The 20,592-nt window shown below is 47.1% G+C and overlaps 1 protein-coding gene and 1 long non-coding RNA gene across 8 annotated transcripts in view; one reads left to right on the plus strand and one right to left on the minus strand.

The window, feature by feature from the left end:
- Positions 1-20,592, plus strand: part of LOC143442584 (uncharacterized) — an 82,071-nt gene that overhangs the window by 27,930 nt on the left and 33,549 nt on the right. The gene's annotated exons all lie outside the window — the stretch shown is intronic.
- Rnf213 (ring finger protein 213) overlaps positions 1-20,592 on the minus strand; it is a 106,763-nt gene that overhangs the window by 23,845 nt on the left and 62,326 nt on the right. For 4 of the 6 annotated variants that reach the window (XM_076935355.1, XM_076935353.1, XM_076935357.1 and 1 more), the window contains 17 exons: positions 19,040-19,176; positions 18,594-18,689; positions 17,455-17,573; positions 16,124-16,243; positions 15,619-15,743; positions 15,097-15,238; positions 14,711-14,849; positions 12,105-12,293; positions 10,460-10,605; positions 8,632-8,786; positions 6,155-6,367; positions 5,726-5,907; positions 5,071-5,191; positions 2,584-2,684; positions 2,292-2,474; positions 707-876; positions 511-610 (listed from right to left, as the gene is read on the minus strand). In XM_076935355.1, coding sequence (XP_076791470.1) covers positions 511-610; positions 707-876; positions 2,292-2,474; positions 2,584-2,684; positions 5,071-5,191; positions 5,726-5,907; positions 6,155-6,367; positions 8,632-8,786; positions 10,460-10,605; positions 12,105-12,293; positions 14,711-14,849; positions 15,097-15,238; positions 15,619-15,743; positions 16,124-16,243; positions 17,455-17,573; positions 18,594-18,689; positions 19,040-19,176 — 2,438 coding nt within the window. The remainder of the gene's footprint in view (positions 1-510; positions 611-706; positions 877-2,291; positions 2,475-2,583; positions 2,685-5,070; positions 5,192-5,725; positions 5,908-6,154; positions 6,368-8,631; positions 8,787-10,459; positions 10,606-12,104; positions 12,294-14,710; positions 14,850-15,096; positions 15,239-15,618; positions 15,744-16,123; positions 16,244-17,454; positions 17,574-18,593; positions 18,690-19,039; positions 19,177-20,592) is intronic. The other 2 variants (XM_076935354.1, XM_076935358.1) reach the window with 1 other exon arrangement.

The following is a 20,592-nucleotide window of genomic DNA, read 5'->3' on the forward strand; positions in this document are numbered from 1 at the left end:
TGGGGCCATACTCATGGGCCCATGGGGGAAACTATAAGCACACAAGCTTCAAGTAAACTGTGTTTGCTTATCCAGAAAGCTTCTCCAGACCAAAGAGGAGCTCCCAGATCATAGAAGGGAAAGGGAACGATGTTATCATTAAACTACTTCCTGGTGATTAGGAGCATTGAGTTTCTTGGGGCAAGTTTGATCTTTGCTATCAGGATATCTAATTTCTTTTTGTTTCTTTGAGCAAGACTACGTAGCAAACAACCAACAACCCACAGCCCACCCTCTCAGGGCTTAAGCATTTAAATATACCCAGAAGAGCCCCCAGAATTCCAAATGTCAGACAATTGCAGAAACTATATGCAGCTGGCAAAACCCTGCCCCTGCTAGAGCACGAGGCAAATCATAGTCAGCTGCTGTGGACAGTCTGAAGCAGCCTCACATCCCACACCTGGGAGTAAAATGAAAACATTTCCGTACTATTTCTGTATTTTTCAAGAAACCAAAATTCTTACTACAGACCTGTACTTGAGAAGCAGTTTTAATACCACAGAGCGGATGACAGGAGTCTTGTCAACAACATCATCAAATGGAGACAGAGACTTCGTGTGTTCACGATGTTCTGCAGCCAGAGAGAGAAGGGGACTATAGTTTGTATCATGGTACAAAGCTGAGCCCAGACTCTGTTTTTTACCTTCATGGGAAGAAGGGAACTCACTTTGGGAAGCATCTCTAAGCAGCTCTTTTTGTATGAAGAGCAAGGACAACAGTGTATCAATCACACTCTTCTGAGGGGGAGTGTTATCCTTGAAGCACATGGTAGAAACGAGGTCCACAAAGAAGCTGTTGCACATGTGCCGGAACTGGGCGTGCTTCTCAATGGCTTTCCTTAGGAGGGAGGAGAACTTGTGACAAAAGAACTGTAGAATGTGTTGTTCCCCAATACTTCCAGGCAGAGGGAAGGGATGTTTGGATAGTATTTTGGTTTAAATATCAAGGTTTGTTTGACCTTGAACTCCACAATTCTACATCAGCCTCCTAACTGCTAGGATTAAAACTGGGCTGTGTTTTTTTGTTTTGTTTTTCCATTTTGATTTTGAGTCGACAAATGAGATGAACTTAACAATGATCAGAACTGGTCTCCAGACTACAACAGGACCACTTCTAGGACACTATCATTGTCTGGACCGTTGGATGTCCTAGAGCATGGGCAATAAAATGGGACACAGTTAGGGCTGCTGAGGCTCTGCCCCTCCATCTCCTCAAAGCTGGGTCAGATCCGCCTTCATCCTCAGGCAGCAGCTGAGGCTGTGTTCACACAGATGAGTGTCTGGGAGATGGTCCCATCAGTACTGCCCTTGCACCTGTATCTCAGCATGAGGGTGTGTGGGGATGAGGAGGAGGATTCCTAGACCTCACTGGCTAGTCAGCCAGGCAGAGATGAGCTGCAGGGTTACTGAGGTCCCTCTCCCGAAATATGAGTTAGAGTGATGAAGAAGGATACTTTGTATGTGGCGTGTAGACACAGACACTCATTTACATACATGTGCCCACACACTCACATGAACACATACATATACATACAAAGAAGGCAGTGATGGGCAGGGGTGAGTGAGTGGCAGGGGACATGCCGAGTCTCAGTTCTACCTCCAGCACCGTGCCAGCCCTCCCCACTAAAAGACGCCAAGCTGCACCCACACGTGTGGTTTTCTTCCTCCCCACTAAAAGACGCCAAGCTGCACCCACACGTGTGGTTTTCTTCCTCCCCACTAAAAGACGCCAAGCTGCACCCACACGTGTGGTTTTCTTCCTCCCCACTAAAAGACGCCAAGCTGCACCCACATGTGTGGTTTTCTTCCAAGGACTTTGTGACTTACTGGCTTATCTCCTACATTTGCTGTCTCAATGTTGGTGCCTGTCTTATTTGGGAAAGGGATTATGAGGCAGATGTCCAGGAAGTCTTGCTTCTAGGATTGCTTATGGAAGTTCTCTGAAACCAGCCCTTACACCCAAGGAATGATGACCAAAGAGCTGGCATCTCCAAAGACCATGTTGGAAAGAAAAAGAGGGCTGGGCAGTGGTGGTGCATACCTTTAATCCCAGCACTTTGGAGGCAGAGGTAGGCGGATTTCTGAGTTCGAGGCCAGCCTGATCTACAGAGTGAGTTCCAGGACAGCCAGGGCTACACAGAGAAACCTTGTCTCGAAAAACCAAAAAAAAAAAAAAAAAAAAAAAAAAAAAAAAAAACCAAAAAAAAAAAAAAAAACCCAGAGGAAGCTTTCTTAAGAGAAAGGGTGCTTTACCTGTGGTTCTGGGAAACAGCTGGTGAGAACTTGTCTGGCAAGTCAGTTTTGCAGTAGGGGCACATCATTTGTCCTGGGATAAGCCAGGTTTGAATGCAAAGTAGACAATACACATGATCACAGGGCAGACAGATGGGATCCTGTGCATCTCCCTGGCAGATTAAACACGGCTGAATACCAAACCTAGAACCCAAGAAAGTGATCAATTCCTGAGTAGAAATGCTGGCTACAAGAAGCAGTTCCTTCCACCCCAAATCCAGGTAATCTCAAAGTCTTAAACTACACATCTTACCTGCTGAGCTTCTTGCTGGCCTTGTCCTTGCAGTTACAGAGTGTGGTCATCACAGCCACAAACGGCCTGTGGGCTTTGAGGTTAGAGTCCTCCTCAAGACACTGAGGGAAAAGGGCAGTAGTGAGTAGTAAGGGTCCACGGTGCAGGTGCAAAGCCCTCAGGTGTCGGAGAGTGGCCCAGTACCCACTGTCTCCGTGGCTGCTGACACGCAGTCCTGACCTCAAAAGAGCAGCACAAGGCTCTTTGGATGCTTGCCTTAGGAAGTTCCCACACTTTCAGGGGCTGGATCCGCTAAGAACACTGGCTGCTCTTCCAGAGGATCCTGGTTTGATTCTCATTACCAACATGGCAGCTCACAGGGGATCTGATACTCTGGCCTGCTTCCCTGGATGTCAGGCATACATGCAGGCAAAACACCCATGCAAGTTCCAAGACAGCCTGATTTACATACTGAGTTCCAGGACAGCCAGAGCTACATAGTGAGACCTCATCTTAAAAAAACAAAAACCAAGAAGAAAGTTCCTATAGTTAATGTACTTTAAAAACAAAGATTTTAAGTTTCTCAGTGAATAAATGTGGGGAGCTGACAGAAGGCGGCTATCATCCGTGCAGCCATCTTGAGCCATATACCCTGACAAGAGACTTGTTTACAATAGCCTACAACAACTGATCACACTCTGATAACATCTTGTTTTAGATACCCAGGATTTTCCCTTGGGTGTGTGAGACTTAAAGGCGTGACTTAAAGGTGTGGCTTAGAAGTGAGACATATAAAAGGCAAGAGGCAGACAGAAGAAATTATTAGACACTTGTACTTGGAAGAGGACTTGAGACTTGAGGCAAGTAACTTGGAACTGGGAAAGAGACTAGCAACTAAGACTAGCAATAAGGACTTGAGACTTATTACAGCTGAAGTAGGATCAGGACCTGAGACTTGGTGCTAGGAACTAGGGACCAGAGTGAGACTTGGTATTAGGAACTAAGGACTTGGAGAGAAGAAGAGAGACTGAAGAATAAACGGGATTGAATCACACTCTGTCTGGTCTCTATTCTTTGCATCTGTCCTCACTCTCTCTCTTGCTGAACCCCGACCCTTGGACTGGAGCAGCTTGGGGCAGTGTAGGCTCTAACAGTTTAGCCCCCAAGCCTTTTGGCAGTGTGGGTTCCAACACTGACAGAGTGGTTCGAGACATTTTGGCCCCCAAGCGTGGGGCAGTGTGGCTCTCAACAAATAAATAAATTAATTAATGGAATAAAATAAAATGATTGGAAAAAGTAAAATATTTTAAATTACAGTATCTTATTTTTCTATCTGTGTAAACTCAAATTATCAAGCTAAGTGAAAAAAACTTTTAAGTATGTGTTGGCTATTTTCTGAATTTTATAACAGTGCTCGTTGGATGATGCTGGGGGCCTCATGACTGTTGACCCCTGGCCAGGGTCAGCTCGATGATGAGAGGTGGCTTTTGCAACACACAACACAGTTTTCCTTCCCACCTTAGTGGGAGATGAGATCTGAGGCCCTTTATCTACCCACAGATTCCTTCTGACACTTCCAGCAGGGTAGTGGGAACCAGCCTCACAGCAAAGATGAGATTGAAGACAGTACAATACACTCAATATCCCATGGGCTGTGGTACCAGGAAAGAACTTCCTAAGATTTCCGGGTGGAAGGTGTCAATTAAAGATGACAAAGAGACAAGACCGAAGAACCCTGCATGCACACTTGGCTTCTGGGAGCTGGTTTGAGGCTGCTAAAGCCCGTTCTGTTACGAGTTGAGAAATGAGCTTCTGCATTGCTCAAGTACTTCACGGTGCTCATTGGAACCTGGCTTCCCCGTCGGCCTCCCATGGCACCCACCAGCGCTGTACCAGCTGCGTGGAGCCAATGGCCATCCCAACTGGCTTCCCTCGTGGAAAGTCCCTAAGGATGAGGACAGTGTAGGGAGAAAGGACATGGAGCTTGCGCTGCTGAGAGGCTGTGGCTGCTGCTGCTGCCGTCAGTATTCTTAGAGATGGTAGCTTTTTCTGCAGAACAGTGTCCTGTAATGTCACTCACTTGTGTCATCAAAGGTTTGGAGGGGCAGAAGCATAGTGGTTTCCTGTTCCCTTGCCCTTCCTCATGGCTGTTGTTACAACCATGGTGATGGCATATTCTCCTCCTGAGCTGAGCCACTAGGTCATTTTATGGGCACTCTAGAGGGTAAGGGTGCTAATTTCTTCATTCCTTCCAAAGAAGTCCCAGGCATACCTGTTCCTGCAACTGAATGCTCAGTGATAACCCTGGCTTGGCAACCTGAGAGATGGTCAAATAGCCACCATCAAGGATGCAGTGGTCTGTCATGACATCACTGCCCTTTGCACAGCTATGTAAGCTTGCCAGAGAACTAAGCAATAATCCACCAACCAGAGGAAACTGGCCAGGGAGGTTTCATGTCTCCACAATACCCAGAGACGGGCAGACTTTAACCTAAGCACAGTACTTACTTTGTCTAGTAAGAAGACATATGTGGTTACCAGCGGACTCAGCTCAGGAATCTGGCTCTCAGTCCCCAGAAGAACGTGCTCCACAAAGAGGGCAATGGAGAAAATGCGATTCCACAGGGCTCTGTCAAGAGAGGGGTGTTACCCAATGAGTTCTGACAGAGGAGCCTGAGCTATGGGAGAACAGAGCAGGAGCTGAGCAATGGATAAGAGACTAGGCCAACTGGAGGGCGCTTGCCCTGCATACACAGCACTGTGTTGCAGACAAGCTTCCCACTCTTCTACACACCAGGCTCAGGTAAGACCTGTCTTAAGTTCAGTGCTTCAGTGCACATTGGTCCTGCAAGTGCAGCACAGGACTGTCTCCTGATATTGACAGCCTGCCCCTTGCCATGCCTGTCCCTGGGATCCCTTCTACTTTGCCTACTTTGTAACAGCATGCCCACTTCCTACCACTCCCAGGACCATTTTCTTCCTGGGTCTTTAGAATCAAATGAGATACCCAGCACTTGAGAGAGATCCACCGTTAAGCAGGTGAATGAGGTTAATGTCACTCCTGTCCCAGAAAGGCCTGCCCACCTTCCTCAGTTATGCTGTAGGGTTTGGCAGGTTCCAGGGGTGAGCACAGGCAAAGTGCAGAGAGGCTCCTGTTGCTCACCTGACCTCCTGGATGACAGATCTGGTCATGCTCCCACTGTCTCGCAAGTACCCTTCTGAACAGACAAGCTCCAGTGGCGTGGACAGATTCTTCACGAGCTGTAACCAAACTTTGGGGCTTGGCTTCAGGATGTCTCTCTTGAGGATTTCAGCACAGGCCATTGCTGCAAATGCATCCAGTGTCTGCAGCAAGGAGAACCAGCATGTGACAAAGCAAGATGCTCTTCTCTACCACCTCCCCCGAGACACCCTGCATCCCAAGTCCCAGTGTGTTCTGCGGTCCAGGCTTGAAACCTACACCTCCATTGCTTTGCAGATGTGCCTGTAAAGAATCTACTTAGAACAAGGCTCTGTAAGTCCTCTGCTCCCAGGATGGAACCTAAAGCTCTCACTGAGGGCAGCAGGTGGCCTTCCCCAAAAGAACACATACCATTTCAGACCCAGCCAGGTTGTGCTTCTCTGCTGCTTGACTGAGGCTGCTCAGAACCTGGGGCTGGATGGTCAAAATTCTGGAGAAGTTCTGTAGCCGGGTCCTGAAGTGCTGATAAGCAAGGTGTACCCAGGGCAAGGAGAGCCCTTCTTCAGGAGTTCCTGAAGCCACGTGGAGCTCACTGAGGCAGGACCACAGGGCCATCTGCAGAAACTGGAGACAGAGGAATTTTAGTACATAATTGTACATGATAAAGACATGATTTCCTATGGAAAATCATAAACATTCAAAGGTGTAGAAAAGAAAATTGAACCCCCCCCCCACTGCTTTTTGGTGGGACCTTATGAGCGCTTTCCCCACTGGCACCCTAAACTGGTGTGTTGTCTAGTCTTGTGTCAACTTGACACAAGCTAGAATTATATGAAAGGAGGAGAAAATTCCTGTATAAAATCCAGCTGTAGGCCGGGTGGTGGTGGCGCACGCCTTTAATCCCAGCACTTGGGAGGCAGAGGCAGGTGGATTTCTGAGTTCAAGGCCAGCCTGGTCTACAGAGTGAGTTCCAGGACAGCCAGCCAGGGCTACACAGAGAAACCCTGTCTCAAAAAACCACACACACACACACACACACACACACACACACACACACACACACACCAAAAAAAATGATCCAGCTGTAGGACATTTCTTAATTAGTGATTGCTTGGAGTGGGCCCAACCTGCTGTGGGCAGTGTCACCCCTGGGCTGGTGGTCCTTGGTGCTATATCAAAGCAGGCAGAGCAAGCCAGTAAGTGGCACCTCTCGGTGGCTTCTGCATGGTTTGAGTTCCTGTCCTGACTTCATTATTCAGTGATGAGTAATGAGATGGAGACGTGAACCAAGTAAACCTCCCCATTGCCCCATTGCATTCTGGTCATGGTGTCCGCTGCAGCAACAGACACCTTAACTAAGACAACTGGGGTCATTTTGTTCCCCAATTTTTTACTCAGTGTTACATTTTCAATACCCCTCGAACACTAGACAATTCAGATAACATTGTTTTAATGGTTGTCAAGCATTCATATTAAAATCTCCACACTTTAATCTGTCCCCTCCTTTATTCTTATTGAATTGAGGAAAAAAATGGTGTTTTTTTGTTTTGTTTTTTATGCAGAGATTTTCTGTGTAGCTCTGCCCTGGAACTTAGTATGTGTATCAAAACTGGCCTCAACTCACAGAGATCTACCTGCCTCTGCCTCCCGAGTACTGGACTTGAAGTCATGTGTCACCACATTTAGCACAGAGTTTTCCTATGTAGTGCAGGTTAGCTTTGAACTTACAATACTTCCTTGGTCTTTTGAACCCTAGGTTTATAGGAGTGTAACACCATATGTAGCTGTCCCTCTCCTATTTTTTTTTCCAAAATTAAATTGTTTCTAATTCCATATTCTTAGAAACCAAGCTGACAAGAGCATCCCTGCATCAGCCCCCATTTCAAACAATGCTCACACTGAAGATGGTGTTGACATGCTCTGGTCACTGTTTGAGGGGCCATCATCAGGTGATCAACATGTCTTTGCTTCTGCCTTCGAACACTGACTCTCTTTTTAAAGTCAGTTTTTATTTTAATACTTTAAGATTTTTTATTTTTATGTGTGTGCGCACACATGCACATATATACAGGTATCCAAAGAGACAAGGCCAGAGGAAGGTTTTGGATCCCCCTGAAGGTAGAGATACAGGCATTTGTGAGCTGCCCGATGTGAGTGTTGGGAACCAAACTTAGATCCACTGGAGAGACAGTGAGCACTCTCAACCCCAGAGTCATCTCCCCAGCCCTGGAGCCTCCCTTTCCAAGGCAAGGACTAGGTTCAATTCCTAGTGTCTCTCACAGTCACACCCACACTGACATCAGCTTTGCTAAGTAAGTATGTACAGATGGCACTGAGAACTGTTCACATGATACTTGCTACCTTAGTGTGGGACTGACAATGGATGCCATATATCTAGGCATCTAAGATTGTTTCTATTCCCAGGTGGCTTATAAGTTTCACAAATCAAACCAGGCTAAATTAATTGATAATGATTCCTAGGTACACTGCATTCACTTTGGACCACTTTAGTTGTAGTTTTCTCTCAAGTGTGCGCCTATGCAGGGAAGCAGGGAGGTTTTAGGGAGCCCAGTGCATCAGCTGTTCCAGTGAATTTCATTCATAACATCATGTAGCTCAGGGTGGTTCTGAACTTACTGTGGCCTTGAATTTCTGTTCCTCTTGCTTCTACCTCCCAAGTGCTGGGATTACAGATGTATGTCACTATGCTGGCAGCTATGGGAAGATCTTAGAGCTTCAAAGGACACAGGTTTGGTTCTAGAAAGGCACAGAGTGGAGGCTTGAGGGCCTGGCCCTGAGTGTTCCATGCAGCTCTGTGTCTGATGGGAGGATGTGCTCCTGCCTATATTATATATAAGCTCCACTCTGAACCCCGACTCCATACCTACCGTTAACTCCTCCCATGAAGACACTTTCATGGTCAAGAGCAGGAAGTCCTTCAAGTAGCTCTGCAGGAGTTGCTGCTGCTGTGCCACAGGGAACTGAGCGAGAAACATGCCCAAGGGAGTTTTCTGGAAGATTTCCACGAACTTCTTTGATAATCCTACAGAGAGGAAGACAGAGAGGCATGAGCAAGAAGAAACCAAGTCTACAGAAATTATTGCCTCCAAAAAGAGCCATTATATCCAGGCTGAAGAGGTGGCAGCTTTTGCTGAACTGGAGCCCAGGGACAACATGGCGTTTGCCACTGTCCAGATGGTAGGGAAAACAAGAGGCAGAACCAATGTTAAAGTTAGGTCACAAACAGCCAGGTGGCCCGGAGGGAAGAAAACACTGAGTGCCGCATCTGTGCTGCACGTCTAGAGTCCCAGGTGAGGAGGATGTGGCTGCTCCTTGAGCTGGAGTCAGAGGTCACAGCAACTAGAGCCCCACCTTCCCACCGCTCTGGTCACTGCTGCCCTAGACAAGCAGGGGCAGATGGACTGTAGTCACGGGACAGGAAGGTGCTTCCTCAGGAGAGACAGCAGATACACACCTGGAAACTGAGACCAGCAGCGAGTGGCTGCACCAGCCTCTGGTGAGCTCTGAGGGACACTTGTTGCAGAAAACAACTTTTCACAAGATGTTTGGCTACCATTTTTTTTTTTTTTTTTTTAGACAGACAATGGCCAAATCTCTCACATGTGACATCAGGGTACTTTGTGATTAGGAGGACCTTGTGGCTCCATATGGAGGAGGATGTTTTGCTCTGGTTGCCAGCATTTCCTGATAAAGTTCCACAATAGCGACATCTCCCAAGGCTGCCACCTGTGTTATCTAGTAGCCTCAGATGAGAATAACCTTCCTACATCAGGAAGCAAACTCTTTCTCTGATGTAACATGACCTATTTTGTCATGCCCCAAAACAGTGACTAAAGGTCACTTTCAAGGTTATCCTTGTCACCTACAGACTTACAACCCTTGATAGAGACTTGCTCCTTCAACAGAGTTTTAATTTATGGTTATATGTATTTGTGCATATAGATGCATGTAGTATGATTTATTTTGTGCCTTGGCTCTTTAAAGCATCCCTAGTTGCTGGTCAACTGGCCCTTTAAGAATTCTTAGCTATTAGAACTGTTTGTCCCTAAGACCATCAGTGTTGGTTTTCTCTTGGATTTCTGGGAACACGATAGGTTTTTAAAAGCCAGCTGAGGCAGAGAAAAAGGGATGAGGGGCTTGCAGAGTGAGAGAAGGCAGTTGGTGCAGAAGACTTATCAGGAGACAGATGAGCCAGGAGCAGGTAGGATACAACAGCTGTAGTTTGGAGCTGCTGATATTGGGAAAACTGGGAGAAGGGAGTGTTAAAAGCAGACTGTTGGGAACCGAGGGAGGAACGGTTGGGAGAAACCTTTGAAGGGGCTGGGCTGGAAACCGGGAGGAGCCTTGGCAGGGAGTTAAGGAACTGGTTATTGTTTGTCTCACACACACACACACACTCCAAAACCATTTTACACATGCACTCATGTGCCATAGCATGACAGGAGACAACTTGGGCAATCAGTTCTCTCCTACCACATTAATCCTAAGGATTGAACTCAGGTTATCAGGCTTGATGGCAGGTCCCTTTACTCACTGAGCCATATTGTCAACCCTTTAACAATTTTAAAATGGAGGAATGATATACTGGAGGTTACTCCACATGCAGAATATTAAAACTAAAACCTCCAAAACTGTTCTGCCTTGAACAGGTTAATTCATCTGCACTGCCTTGAGGTGGCCATGGGGTAGCCTTACCTGCTGAGTCTGTGATATACTGAGCCTGCACCCAGAGCTCCTCCAGGTAGTCCCTGATCCTCCAGCTAAAAGGGACAGCATTGCAGGCATCCTTGAGCAGGTTCATGTGGCTCTGCACCAGGATGAAAGACATCTCATTGTTGGACCTGCAGCAAGGCAAATGAGAATATGGCTGGTGAGATGGAGCTTGACGCTGGCTGTGTACAACTGACACGGCCCTCAGTCCTGAGAGAGAGGCTATGCTGGGGGATGGCTCTGTATGTACTGGAGCACTTGCCTATGTGGGTGATATGCTAGGAGCATTTCAGTACAGCAAGGAAACAAGGAGAGAGACTTGGTAGGGGATGGGAGATGGTTCAAGTCATGCTGTGCAAGGATGAGGAGCTGGGTTTAGATTCCTAGCACCCACTTTTGAAAAAGTAGCTGTAGTTGCCCACACTTGAAATCCAAGTGCTGAGAAGACAGAGATGAGGGATAATTCCTAGTCTGGGCTGTCCAGCCAATAGGTAAGCTTCAGGTGAGAGAATCACTCTCAGAAAATAAGGTGGGGGTGGGGTGAGATGGCTCAGCAGTTCAGAGCACATTCTACTCGTCCAGAAAATCCGAATTCAGTTCCTAGCACTCATATCAGATGAATTATAACCACATGTAGCTCCAGCTCCAAGGGTTGTTCTCGCCTCTGTGAACAACTATGTAAACACACACACCCACTTAAGGAAAGGTGTAGAGTGATGAAGGAAGAGAGCTGGTGCTGCCCTTGGCCTCCACATGCATGTGCACTTATGTGCAGATGCACATAAAATTAATACATTTTTAAAATAAAAACATTAAAGACATGGTGTTGTGGGTCATGTGGATAGCAGGGGGTTTCTAGGTCAGGGATTCTGCTATAAAGGAACTCAAGGGAAACCCCTATTTACAGACAAAAGAAAAAGTGGAAGCAGGAGACAAGTAAGGTACCCAACTTTCTATGCCAGAACCAGGCCTTCTGTGCCCTTTCTACCTGTGCCCTTGTCTGACTGCCCCTGTGCTCAGGAGTCTGACCATAAGCGTAAAGCCTGTCTCGTGAACATCAGCTGCCCGATATACTTAAGTGCTTTCATCAGCCATTCAGTCAAGAGCTGCAGAGACAGCTTGGTAGTTACAAGTGCTTGCTGCTCTTCCAGAGGACTAGAGTTCTGTTCCTGGTACCTACATTGGGTGGCTCACAACTGCTTGTAACTCTAGTTCTAAGGGAACCGACATCCTCTTCTGGGCTCTGTGGGTACCCACACATGCTGCACCTATACACTTTTCTATATCCCATTCTTTTATGTACTTTTTAGTAAGGTATATCCCGGAGCCCCACCAGGTCAGGCCCTGGATAGAGACCAACCCAGGGAAGGCAGCCGAAGCACAGGCTCTGCCAAGCTCAGCATCTTGGCACAGTAGACTCTAGTATCCTGAACCATCCATCATATGTGCTCTCAAAGTAGGCAAATGGGACAGTAGAGAGTGGCCAAAGACCTCTCGGGTTTAATGAGCATTGTCTACTGCTATGACCATCCAAGCTGCACCTGGTATCCTAAGGACGGTTCCTGCATAGAGAGAATAAGGAACTGCTTTGTTATGACCTTCCCTTCATAAAAGCAAGACAGTCACTAACCTTGTGTTACTCACAAGAGGGATATTCAGAAACTTAATATCACTGTAAATAAACATCCAAAGATCTTGAACCCAGGCCGGTGAAACTGGCTGGGCCAGTAGCTCCAGGTTGCCATCTCTATCGATGTGAGATATCATGCTCGCCAGGATGGGGGTGACCACATCTTGGACCCGCTTCCAAAGGGTATGCCTGCAACAGGGACAGAGGGAACCCCCTGTGATTAGGGTAACCATGACATGCATGGCTGCCTCCACATTCTCTTCCTGAGGTCCCCGCATGAAAGCCAGAGCAGGAGCTTTCCAACATTTTCAAGAATGGGGAAAGCAACCGGAGAGCCGGCTCAGTAGTTAACAGCATGAGCTGCTCTTCCAGAACCTGATTTGAGTCTTAGCACACACACGGCAGCTCACAACCACCTGTAAGTCTAGTTCTAGGGGATCTGCAGGTGGTACACAGGGGCACATGCTTGCAGAACACTCATAAACATAAAATTAAGCTTTTTTTTTAAAAATTAAAAACAGAAGAAGGAGGAAGAGGAGAAGGAGGAGTGGTAGAGAAAGAGGGTTACGAACAGGACCACAGGGGATTAGAGGTTGAGCTGGGGGGACCTAGTCTCACAGCTGTGACAAAACACACGTCAGCAAGCTGAAGGCACCGGCTTGTTTTTATATATAACTTTTTCCAAAACCAGTCATCCATTTCTACTAACAATGAAAACAATGCCCAGATTCACTGAGAAAGAGACTTCCTGCAGCTAGCAACAAAACAAAACCCCAAAGTTGGCTCTCTCCAGGTAAGGTCAGTCAGGAAGCACCTCCTGGGACATAATTCTGAGGCATCTGTGCTCTGCACACGTGAGATTTCCAGTCACTGTGTGAATTAACCAACATTTGCTGCTCATGTGCTCTGAGCTGGGACGGGAGGCAGTGGGAGAGCAGCGGCTTACCAAAGCCAGGGCTTGAGTTCAACCTCTAGCCCCATGCCAAGGAGACACACACAGAATAACTAAGCCTATAATTGATCATGAAATTGTAATAAAATATAAGAATTATTAAGTAATCTTGAAGATTGGTATCCAGTGTTAGCATCTAATATAGAGAATTAGAATTGAAGAGATGTATCTACTGAGGAAGATAACAGGCACCTCAATGGGCAGAGCCATCCCTCGGCTTAACAAGCACACCCAAAACAGTGACGAGAAGAGACAAGGACAAAGGTCTGAGGCGAAGGCCGGAAACAAGCTGGGAACAGCTGAGCTGAGGCTGGGAGAACCTCACTGCCAACAGACTGCAGACTTAAAGAAAGAAACTCAGAACTTGGGGTGCTGGTGAGCTCAAGCCAATCAGCACGACAGACAAGTGGGCTTCAAGGCCTGCCATCCAGAGGACACCTGTATGTTAAAATGGGGAAGTTGTAAGCTGTTCCTGGGACACTCTAGTGACCAGAGTGAGAGGCAGCCACTGACAAAGCTGCAGCGATGAGCACTGCACTGAGAACCCAGGCTGCCGACTTAGCTCCGAATCCCAAAGACCAAATTCCAGGTCAAAGGGGTGGAGAAAAGGGAGATGGGGTATATGGATTTTAAACATATTGGCAAGATGATGAGCAGCCACAGGAAGCAGAAATACAACTGGATTTGATATCAGGTCTTACAGATCCCTTCAAATAATGGAAAGAACAAGAAAGAGAATGAAGAGATAATTAAAACAGAAAATCCCCACAGAGAGGAGCCAGCACCACCAGCTTCCAGTGCCACAACACTCATCCCCAGTCAATGGGGTCAAAAGCCAATAAGATCCACCTCCCAGGTGGGACCCCTGTCTATAGTATAGAAATGAAGACAAAGCCTGTGGGGGCCTGAGGTCCTCCAGAGACCCGTGGTACCTCAGCCCTCCAACATAGGCTCTTTAATACTCCTCACAAGACCAGAGGAATTGGTCAGTTTTGTAGAAAAAGAACCATAGACAATAAAGTACTCCCCTGGCTCCTAATGCCGTAGATAGTGTTAACCTGAAGCAACAGGTGTCATTGTCAGCTTAGGTCACAGCCTCTGAGAGCATCACTTTCTGTGGCTTATGACAAATTGGCAAACACTCACATCCCACAGGAATAGATGAGCTTGGGGTTTCTCTGAATATTTTTATTACAGAAAAAGTTTAAATAAAAGACCAGCAATGCCCCATATAGCCATGATCCAGGTGCAGTTAAGGCCAGGGGTGTAGGAAGAAACACCTGGGCACTTATCCTTGATATAAGATTTACACCAGCAAGAGTACATCACTAAGAGTCACACCAGCAAGAGGATTCCCACCAGCAAGAGCAGATCACTAAGAGTAACTAACAATAGCACGAGTACATCTCTAAGAGTCATACCAGCAGGGGCATGTCAGTAAGAGTCACACCAGTAGGAACATGTCAGTAAGAGTCACACCAGCAAGAGGATTCCCACCAGCAGGAGCACATCTCTAAGAATCACACCACCAGGAGCACGTCACTAAGAGTAACTAACACCAGCAGGAGCACGTCAGTAAGAGTCACACCAGCAGTAGTATGTCACTGGCATTGTGCAAAGGCCTCCATACTACTTGCTTCTTTTACCCTTGTACCTGAAGGTGCCTGCCTCCTGCAGGGCGTCCTGATTTGCAGCCTCCCTGGTGACCCACTCCTTTAAACTGCGGACCTGGTTCTCTTCTTGCTTGTTTAGAAGAACATGGAGGCGCATCTTAGATTCCCGCAAAAAAGAAGCTGTGAAGACAGGGCCTGTTTTGTCCTACTCGTTCACACTAGGTTGTTGGGCTGCCTGTCATAGCTCTCGACACACCTTACCCAAGAGCAAACTGCTTACCCCTGGGCCAGGCAAGTTGTATAAAAGAACCTGACAGATTACCATGGATTCCAACTTTATCTGCTGCTTCTGTTAAGCCCAAGAAGCCCGTAAGGGCACCCTGTCCACATTAGGTAGATGATTTAGCACTTGGAGCACATTGCTCACCGTTGCGTGTGCTGTCTTCATTTAAGAGGTCAAGAAGAATGGTGACTCTCCTCATGTTGCGTGCACAGCTCTCATTCTGGTCTCTGAGCATCCCCACAGCACCCTGCACACAGCTCCGTACCAGTCTGGTGGTGTCTAGGACCTGTGAACACGGAGGAAGACAATCAGACTTCTACTGTGCTGATTCCAGACGGAACAAAGGCTAGGCCACCCACACAAGATGGTGGTTTTGTGTTAGCAATCATCTGGCCCCAAGTGGTGGTTAAAGTTGGCAAAAGTTACACTAAAAACCTACCAACCATACTCCCTGATGACTGGCTTCAGCAAGTAAAGCGAGGATGAAGGGTAACTTAGAGGGGATCGTTCCCCTATGCATCCATTGTGGAAGGAGGAGAGGGCTCAGATTAACCGCACTGTCTCCTCCCACAATCATAAAATACAGGGGTTCCTTTAACTCCCAAGCGAGAGGTCAAAAATGCAGCTCAAGCGTCTCTCTTAGCTAATGGCAAAAGCAGGACTCACATCACAGCCTCCTGGGTCAGAGGCCTTTTTCATCTCCTCTGAACCTTCCACTTCCATCTGTTCCTCTGCCACTTTCCCGGACTTGCTGGTCTCTGTCTCCATCTCCTCCTCTGGGTCATCTTCTGCTAGACAAAAGGCAAGGCAAACATGTTCAAGTCAGCATGCAGGACCAGACTGTCTGGGTTTATACCCAGTTTAGGACTTGCCAGGCTTCCTTGTCCCTATCTGCAGTGATGGTGCTAGTAAAGTGAACACATGTCTTGTATATCAGCTCCAACGCCAGGCTCAGGCACTCCCTAGCCTGGGCTCTAAAAGCTGGCAAAGGAATCACAACATGGCATGCTGTGGCACACTTGGGTAGCCTTCCTCTTGGCTCACGCACTGCTGTGAACTCTGCTGAGGGTCAGGACCTGGAATAGCAGAGTGGCTGTGCATCCAGCATCACAGCTGGTGTTTCCCTCCTGTCACCTACACCATGTCCCCAGATGACTGTCTTGTGACTCACGCTCAGGTTTGTCCACTGGCTTGAACAACTGGCTGATAGTGACATTCTGCAGTTTGGTGACATCTGAAGCCATAACTGTTGATCTGCGGAGGTCATCAATATGTACAGACCGCCATAGCCCTGTGAAGAACAAAGTCACTGGAATCTTCTATAACTTAGCCGTTTTCTTCTTGTCATTTATAAACAAAATATAATATCAACCTGGTTTTTATGTTTATGATTTTGTGTATGTATATGTATGTGTGTACACATGTGCCATATATAGCACATTCAGAAGGGAAATCAAACTCAGATGGTCAGATTCCAAAGCAAGCGCCTTTACCTGCTTAGCCATCTAGCTGGGCTAACCCAGAATTTTTTTTAAAAAAAGATTGATTAATTTTTACATATTTGAGTATTTGACTACATGTATATATGTTCACCACGTGCGTTCCTGTGTCCTTGTAGGTCAGAAGAAGGTATCAGATCCCCTAGAACTGCAGACACAGAGGATTCTGATCTCCACATGGGTGCTAGGAATCAAACCCAGGCCCTTTAGACCAGCAGCCAGAGCTCTTAATTAACTCTGTGCTATTGCTCCAGGCCCCTAACCTGGATTTTTAATTGCACCACTGCTGATGGAGTGATCAGTATCCCAAAGTCTAGGCATTTGCACATGTGAGAAAGCACAAGATCTGTCGACAAGATCAACCTACGTACCGTTTAAGACCTAAAATAATCTCTTAAAAAGGGTCCATGGGTGACTCTAGGCCCCCACTCACCTCTTACTGCAGTCACCACATCATAATTAGTAAAGGCGCATGAGGTGCTGGTATTTCTGACTTCTGAAACACACCTGCCTCAGAGCAGGAGAGAGCTGGGTAGTGATATAAAGATAACATTTCTCCCACAAAGTCAGTGCTCAAAACCAAAGGGAAATGAAGGTAAAGCTGGTGTGGTGGTGCTGGTGGGGTGGGAAGATCTCAGAATCCCTATGTCATAGAAGCAGGGAGTAGAGGCAGTGCTCACCTAAGGTAGAACAGGGATTGCCGAGGCCGCTGCAGTGTGCCCAAAGCTTGCTTGTTTGCTTTTTTGCTTTTGATAGAAGTCTTTTTTGTATAATCCAGGCTGACCTTAAACCTGCAGCCCTCCTGCCTTAACCTACCGAAATCTGGGATCACAAGTGTGTGCAACCACCATACCCAGCTCACTGTGACTGGGTAAGAAATCAAATTGCCACTCAACAGTATTGTTGGAATTCAAATTCTCATTTCAGACACAGAATCACATGACAAATACCTCAAATACTATTTAAAAAAGAAAAAAAACATTCTGCAGTGTTGTGGTCCTACCTCCATGGAACCCCACGTATGATGTACCACTTCCCATTCGAGACAGTTTTGTGACAAAATAAACAAAGACGAAGTCCTTTGTTCCATGTGTTTTGTTGATTTCGTTGATGGCAGAATACCTGTTTAAGAAACACAAATCAATACCATGCAAACAAGCAAGTGTTGGGAACTGGCTGGTGAGTGAGTGCCCTGTGATCTGACAGAGGCCATCTCAGTCTCCCAGTCCTTGGAGCTTGATGCAATTCACACCCCCTAGGATGAGGTGGGCTCACTTCCCACCCCTCCCAGAATTCTCTGCTCCGGATTAGAATTCCTTCCTAAATAATAGAGTCTTGTGCTTTCTGGGCTTTGCCCTGCTGTGACTGGGGCTTCTGGCCTCCCTATGGTTCCATAAAGAGGTCTATCACTGTAGCACAGTGGTGGGAAACTGGCTTATTAACGTGTGAGGGTCAATACTAGCCACACACACAAACTATATACATATTACACACACTTATTACACTCACACCACACACAGTCTGTCTAGCTATTGTCCTTGAATTTGCAATAAATTCATATCATACAATTGAAAACAGTGATCAAAAAGGGACTACAAGCATGTGTTGGGGATATTGTTGACAATCCTGGTAATGTTCTATCACTATTGACACTTTTGTGTTTTACAATATTGTGACCTCCCCCACCTGTATGTGTGTGTGCGTGCACATGTGCACGTGTGCAGTGTGCATGAGTATAGAATCCAGAGATCAACCTCAGCTGTCATTCCTTAGGAGTGTCCATCTTGATTTCAAGTCTCAGCAGGCCTTGGCTCTCTGGTTAGGCTAAACTTGCTAGTCACTGGGCACAAGGAACATCTGGCTCTGCCTCCCCAGCACTGGGGCTGCACGTGTGCATTGCCACACAAAGTGCATCACCACACCCAGCTTCTACATGAGTGCTGGGACTGGACTTGCTTCTCTTGCTGTCCCCCAGAACTCTAGCTTTTCCTTTCATTTATACAGTCATCTGGGGAAATGAAGAGAGAATATTCTTAACATGTTGTTCATGATATGGTGCTACTCGCAGGGAAGAGATTTTTCTGGGATTGTGAGTGACTGTTGGTTCCCTGTGTTGTTTCTGGACAAGCCCTGAAAACATACTTGGCAGAGGCTATGAGCTGCGCGCTATGGATGCCATCGTCAAAGTCTGTCTGGATGACTAGGATTTTACGCTTGGCTGGGTTCATTAAGCAGGAGCTGGAGAAGAAAGGGAATAGATTAGTGGGTGAGGTCCCCCTTCCTGAAAAATGGATAAAGGAATTCCTTGAAGCATGGGCGAGGCCAGGGCCACACAGAAAAAGCATGCAGAGAGATGCTCAGATAGGCAGATGACTCAGTAGAATTCTAAATGGCCAGCAAGGCTGAGGAGACTGAGGACCATGCCAGGGTGCTTTTATGAGAGGAATAGGGTAGTGGGGACAGGGGCAGGGTGGGAAGCCTAGACAGGAAAAGCAGCCTTCCAGTCCATTATGCAGTGCTAGTTACAGCTCCAGCTATGCACCTGACAAGGGCAAGACCTAATGAATGGAGCTAGCAGGGCACCTCACCGGACATCCTTAAGGAATGAATATTCTGTGTCATACTGCTGTATTGACAGCACCATAGGCTTTGAGGCCAGTCCTCTCAGCTCAGATTCTAGGACATCACAGTCATGACTGGTCAGCAGTCTCGAGAAAGTGGTGATCTGCAAAGAGGGAGATGAGTGTTGGCAAGAACCCAGTGGGGAGGCCCACCTTCTCAGGACAGAACCTAGAAACATGAGAAGGCTGGGCTCTGCTCATCATGGGTGCACGTGGCTCAGTGTGTAGAAAGAAAACACAGGCCCAGAGTATCTCCAAAGACCTGAGGCGTTAAAAAGCATCAGAGCAGAGATAAGCCCTGACAGATGACTTAGTCTCCTTCCTGCTTTGGGCCCCTCTGTAGTGTCTGGATACTTTAGGCCTCATCACAAATGTCACTCCTTATAAACCAGTGGCTCTGACCTTCCCACTGCTGTGACCCTTTAATACAGCTCCTCATGTTGTGGTGACTCCAACCATAAAAATTATGTTTGTTGATACTGCATAACTGTAATTTTGCTACTGTTATGATCGTAATGTAAATTATCTGACACGTGACCCTGTGAAAGGGGTCAAGACCACAGGTTGACATGGTGTTGGCCACTGGTCTCTCTTGCCCCTGTCAAATCATTCTCAATGAATCACTCTCTGCACTGCAGACTCCAATATCCTGAGGGTGTGCTGACACCTGTGACCAGTTCTCACCTGCTGCCCTGACCTCTGAGCTTCTGATTCCCTCATTTCCAATCCTACCAGCTTCAAACCTGATCCTCTTTCCTGAACTTTTGGTGTTGTGAGCAGAGCCCCCAGGCAGTCAGGAGGGAACCAGTGAGTGCCCTGTCTCCAGACACCTCTATGGCCTGCTGCCCCTTCATGAAGTCAGTCATCAGCCTGTGCATCCGCACCTGGCCATTTCTTTCGTGTGTGTGTGTGTGTGTGTGTGTGTGTGTGTGTGTGTGTGTGCGCGTGTGCGCGCCTGCATATGTTGTATGTGCTGTGCCTGCATGTGTATGTGTGTGCTATGCTTGCATGTGCGTGTGCCTGCATGTGTGTGTGTGCCTGCATGTGTGTGTGTGCCTGCATGTGTGTGTGTGCACCTGCATATGTGTGTGTATGTGTGTGTGCCTGCATGTATGAGTATTCATCACTTGTGCCCACTGGCCACAGAGGTCAAAAGAAGGCATTGAATCCCTTGAAACTAGAGTTACAGCTGGTTTGTAGCTGCCATGTGGGTTCTGGGAATTGAACCCAGGTTTTTGAAAGATTAGCCCGTGCTCCTAACCATTGAGCCATCTCTCCACCCCCTAAACATGTCTTTGGTTTTGTTTGTTTGTTTGGTTTGGTTTTTTCAAGGCAAAGTTTCTGTATAGCCTTGGCTGTCTCGAAATTCACTCTGTAGACCAGGCCTGGAATTCAGAAGTCCACCTTCTTTCTGAGTGCTAGGATTAAAGGTGTGCACCACCACACCTGACTTGCAGTTTTTCTTGATGTATGTCATCTGCCTTTCTGCTCTGACTGTACTGATCCTGAAGCTTTCTAAC

The sequence above is a fragment of the Arvicanthis niloticus genome, chromosome 6, assembly GCF_011762505.2.
Source record: "Arvicanthis niloticus isolate mArvNil1 chromosome 6, mArvNil1.pat.X, whole genome shotgun sequence".
Taxonomy (NCBI): Eukaryota; Metazoa; Chordata; class Mammalia; order Rodentia; family Muridae; genus Arvicanthis; species Arvicanthis niloticus.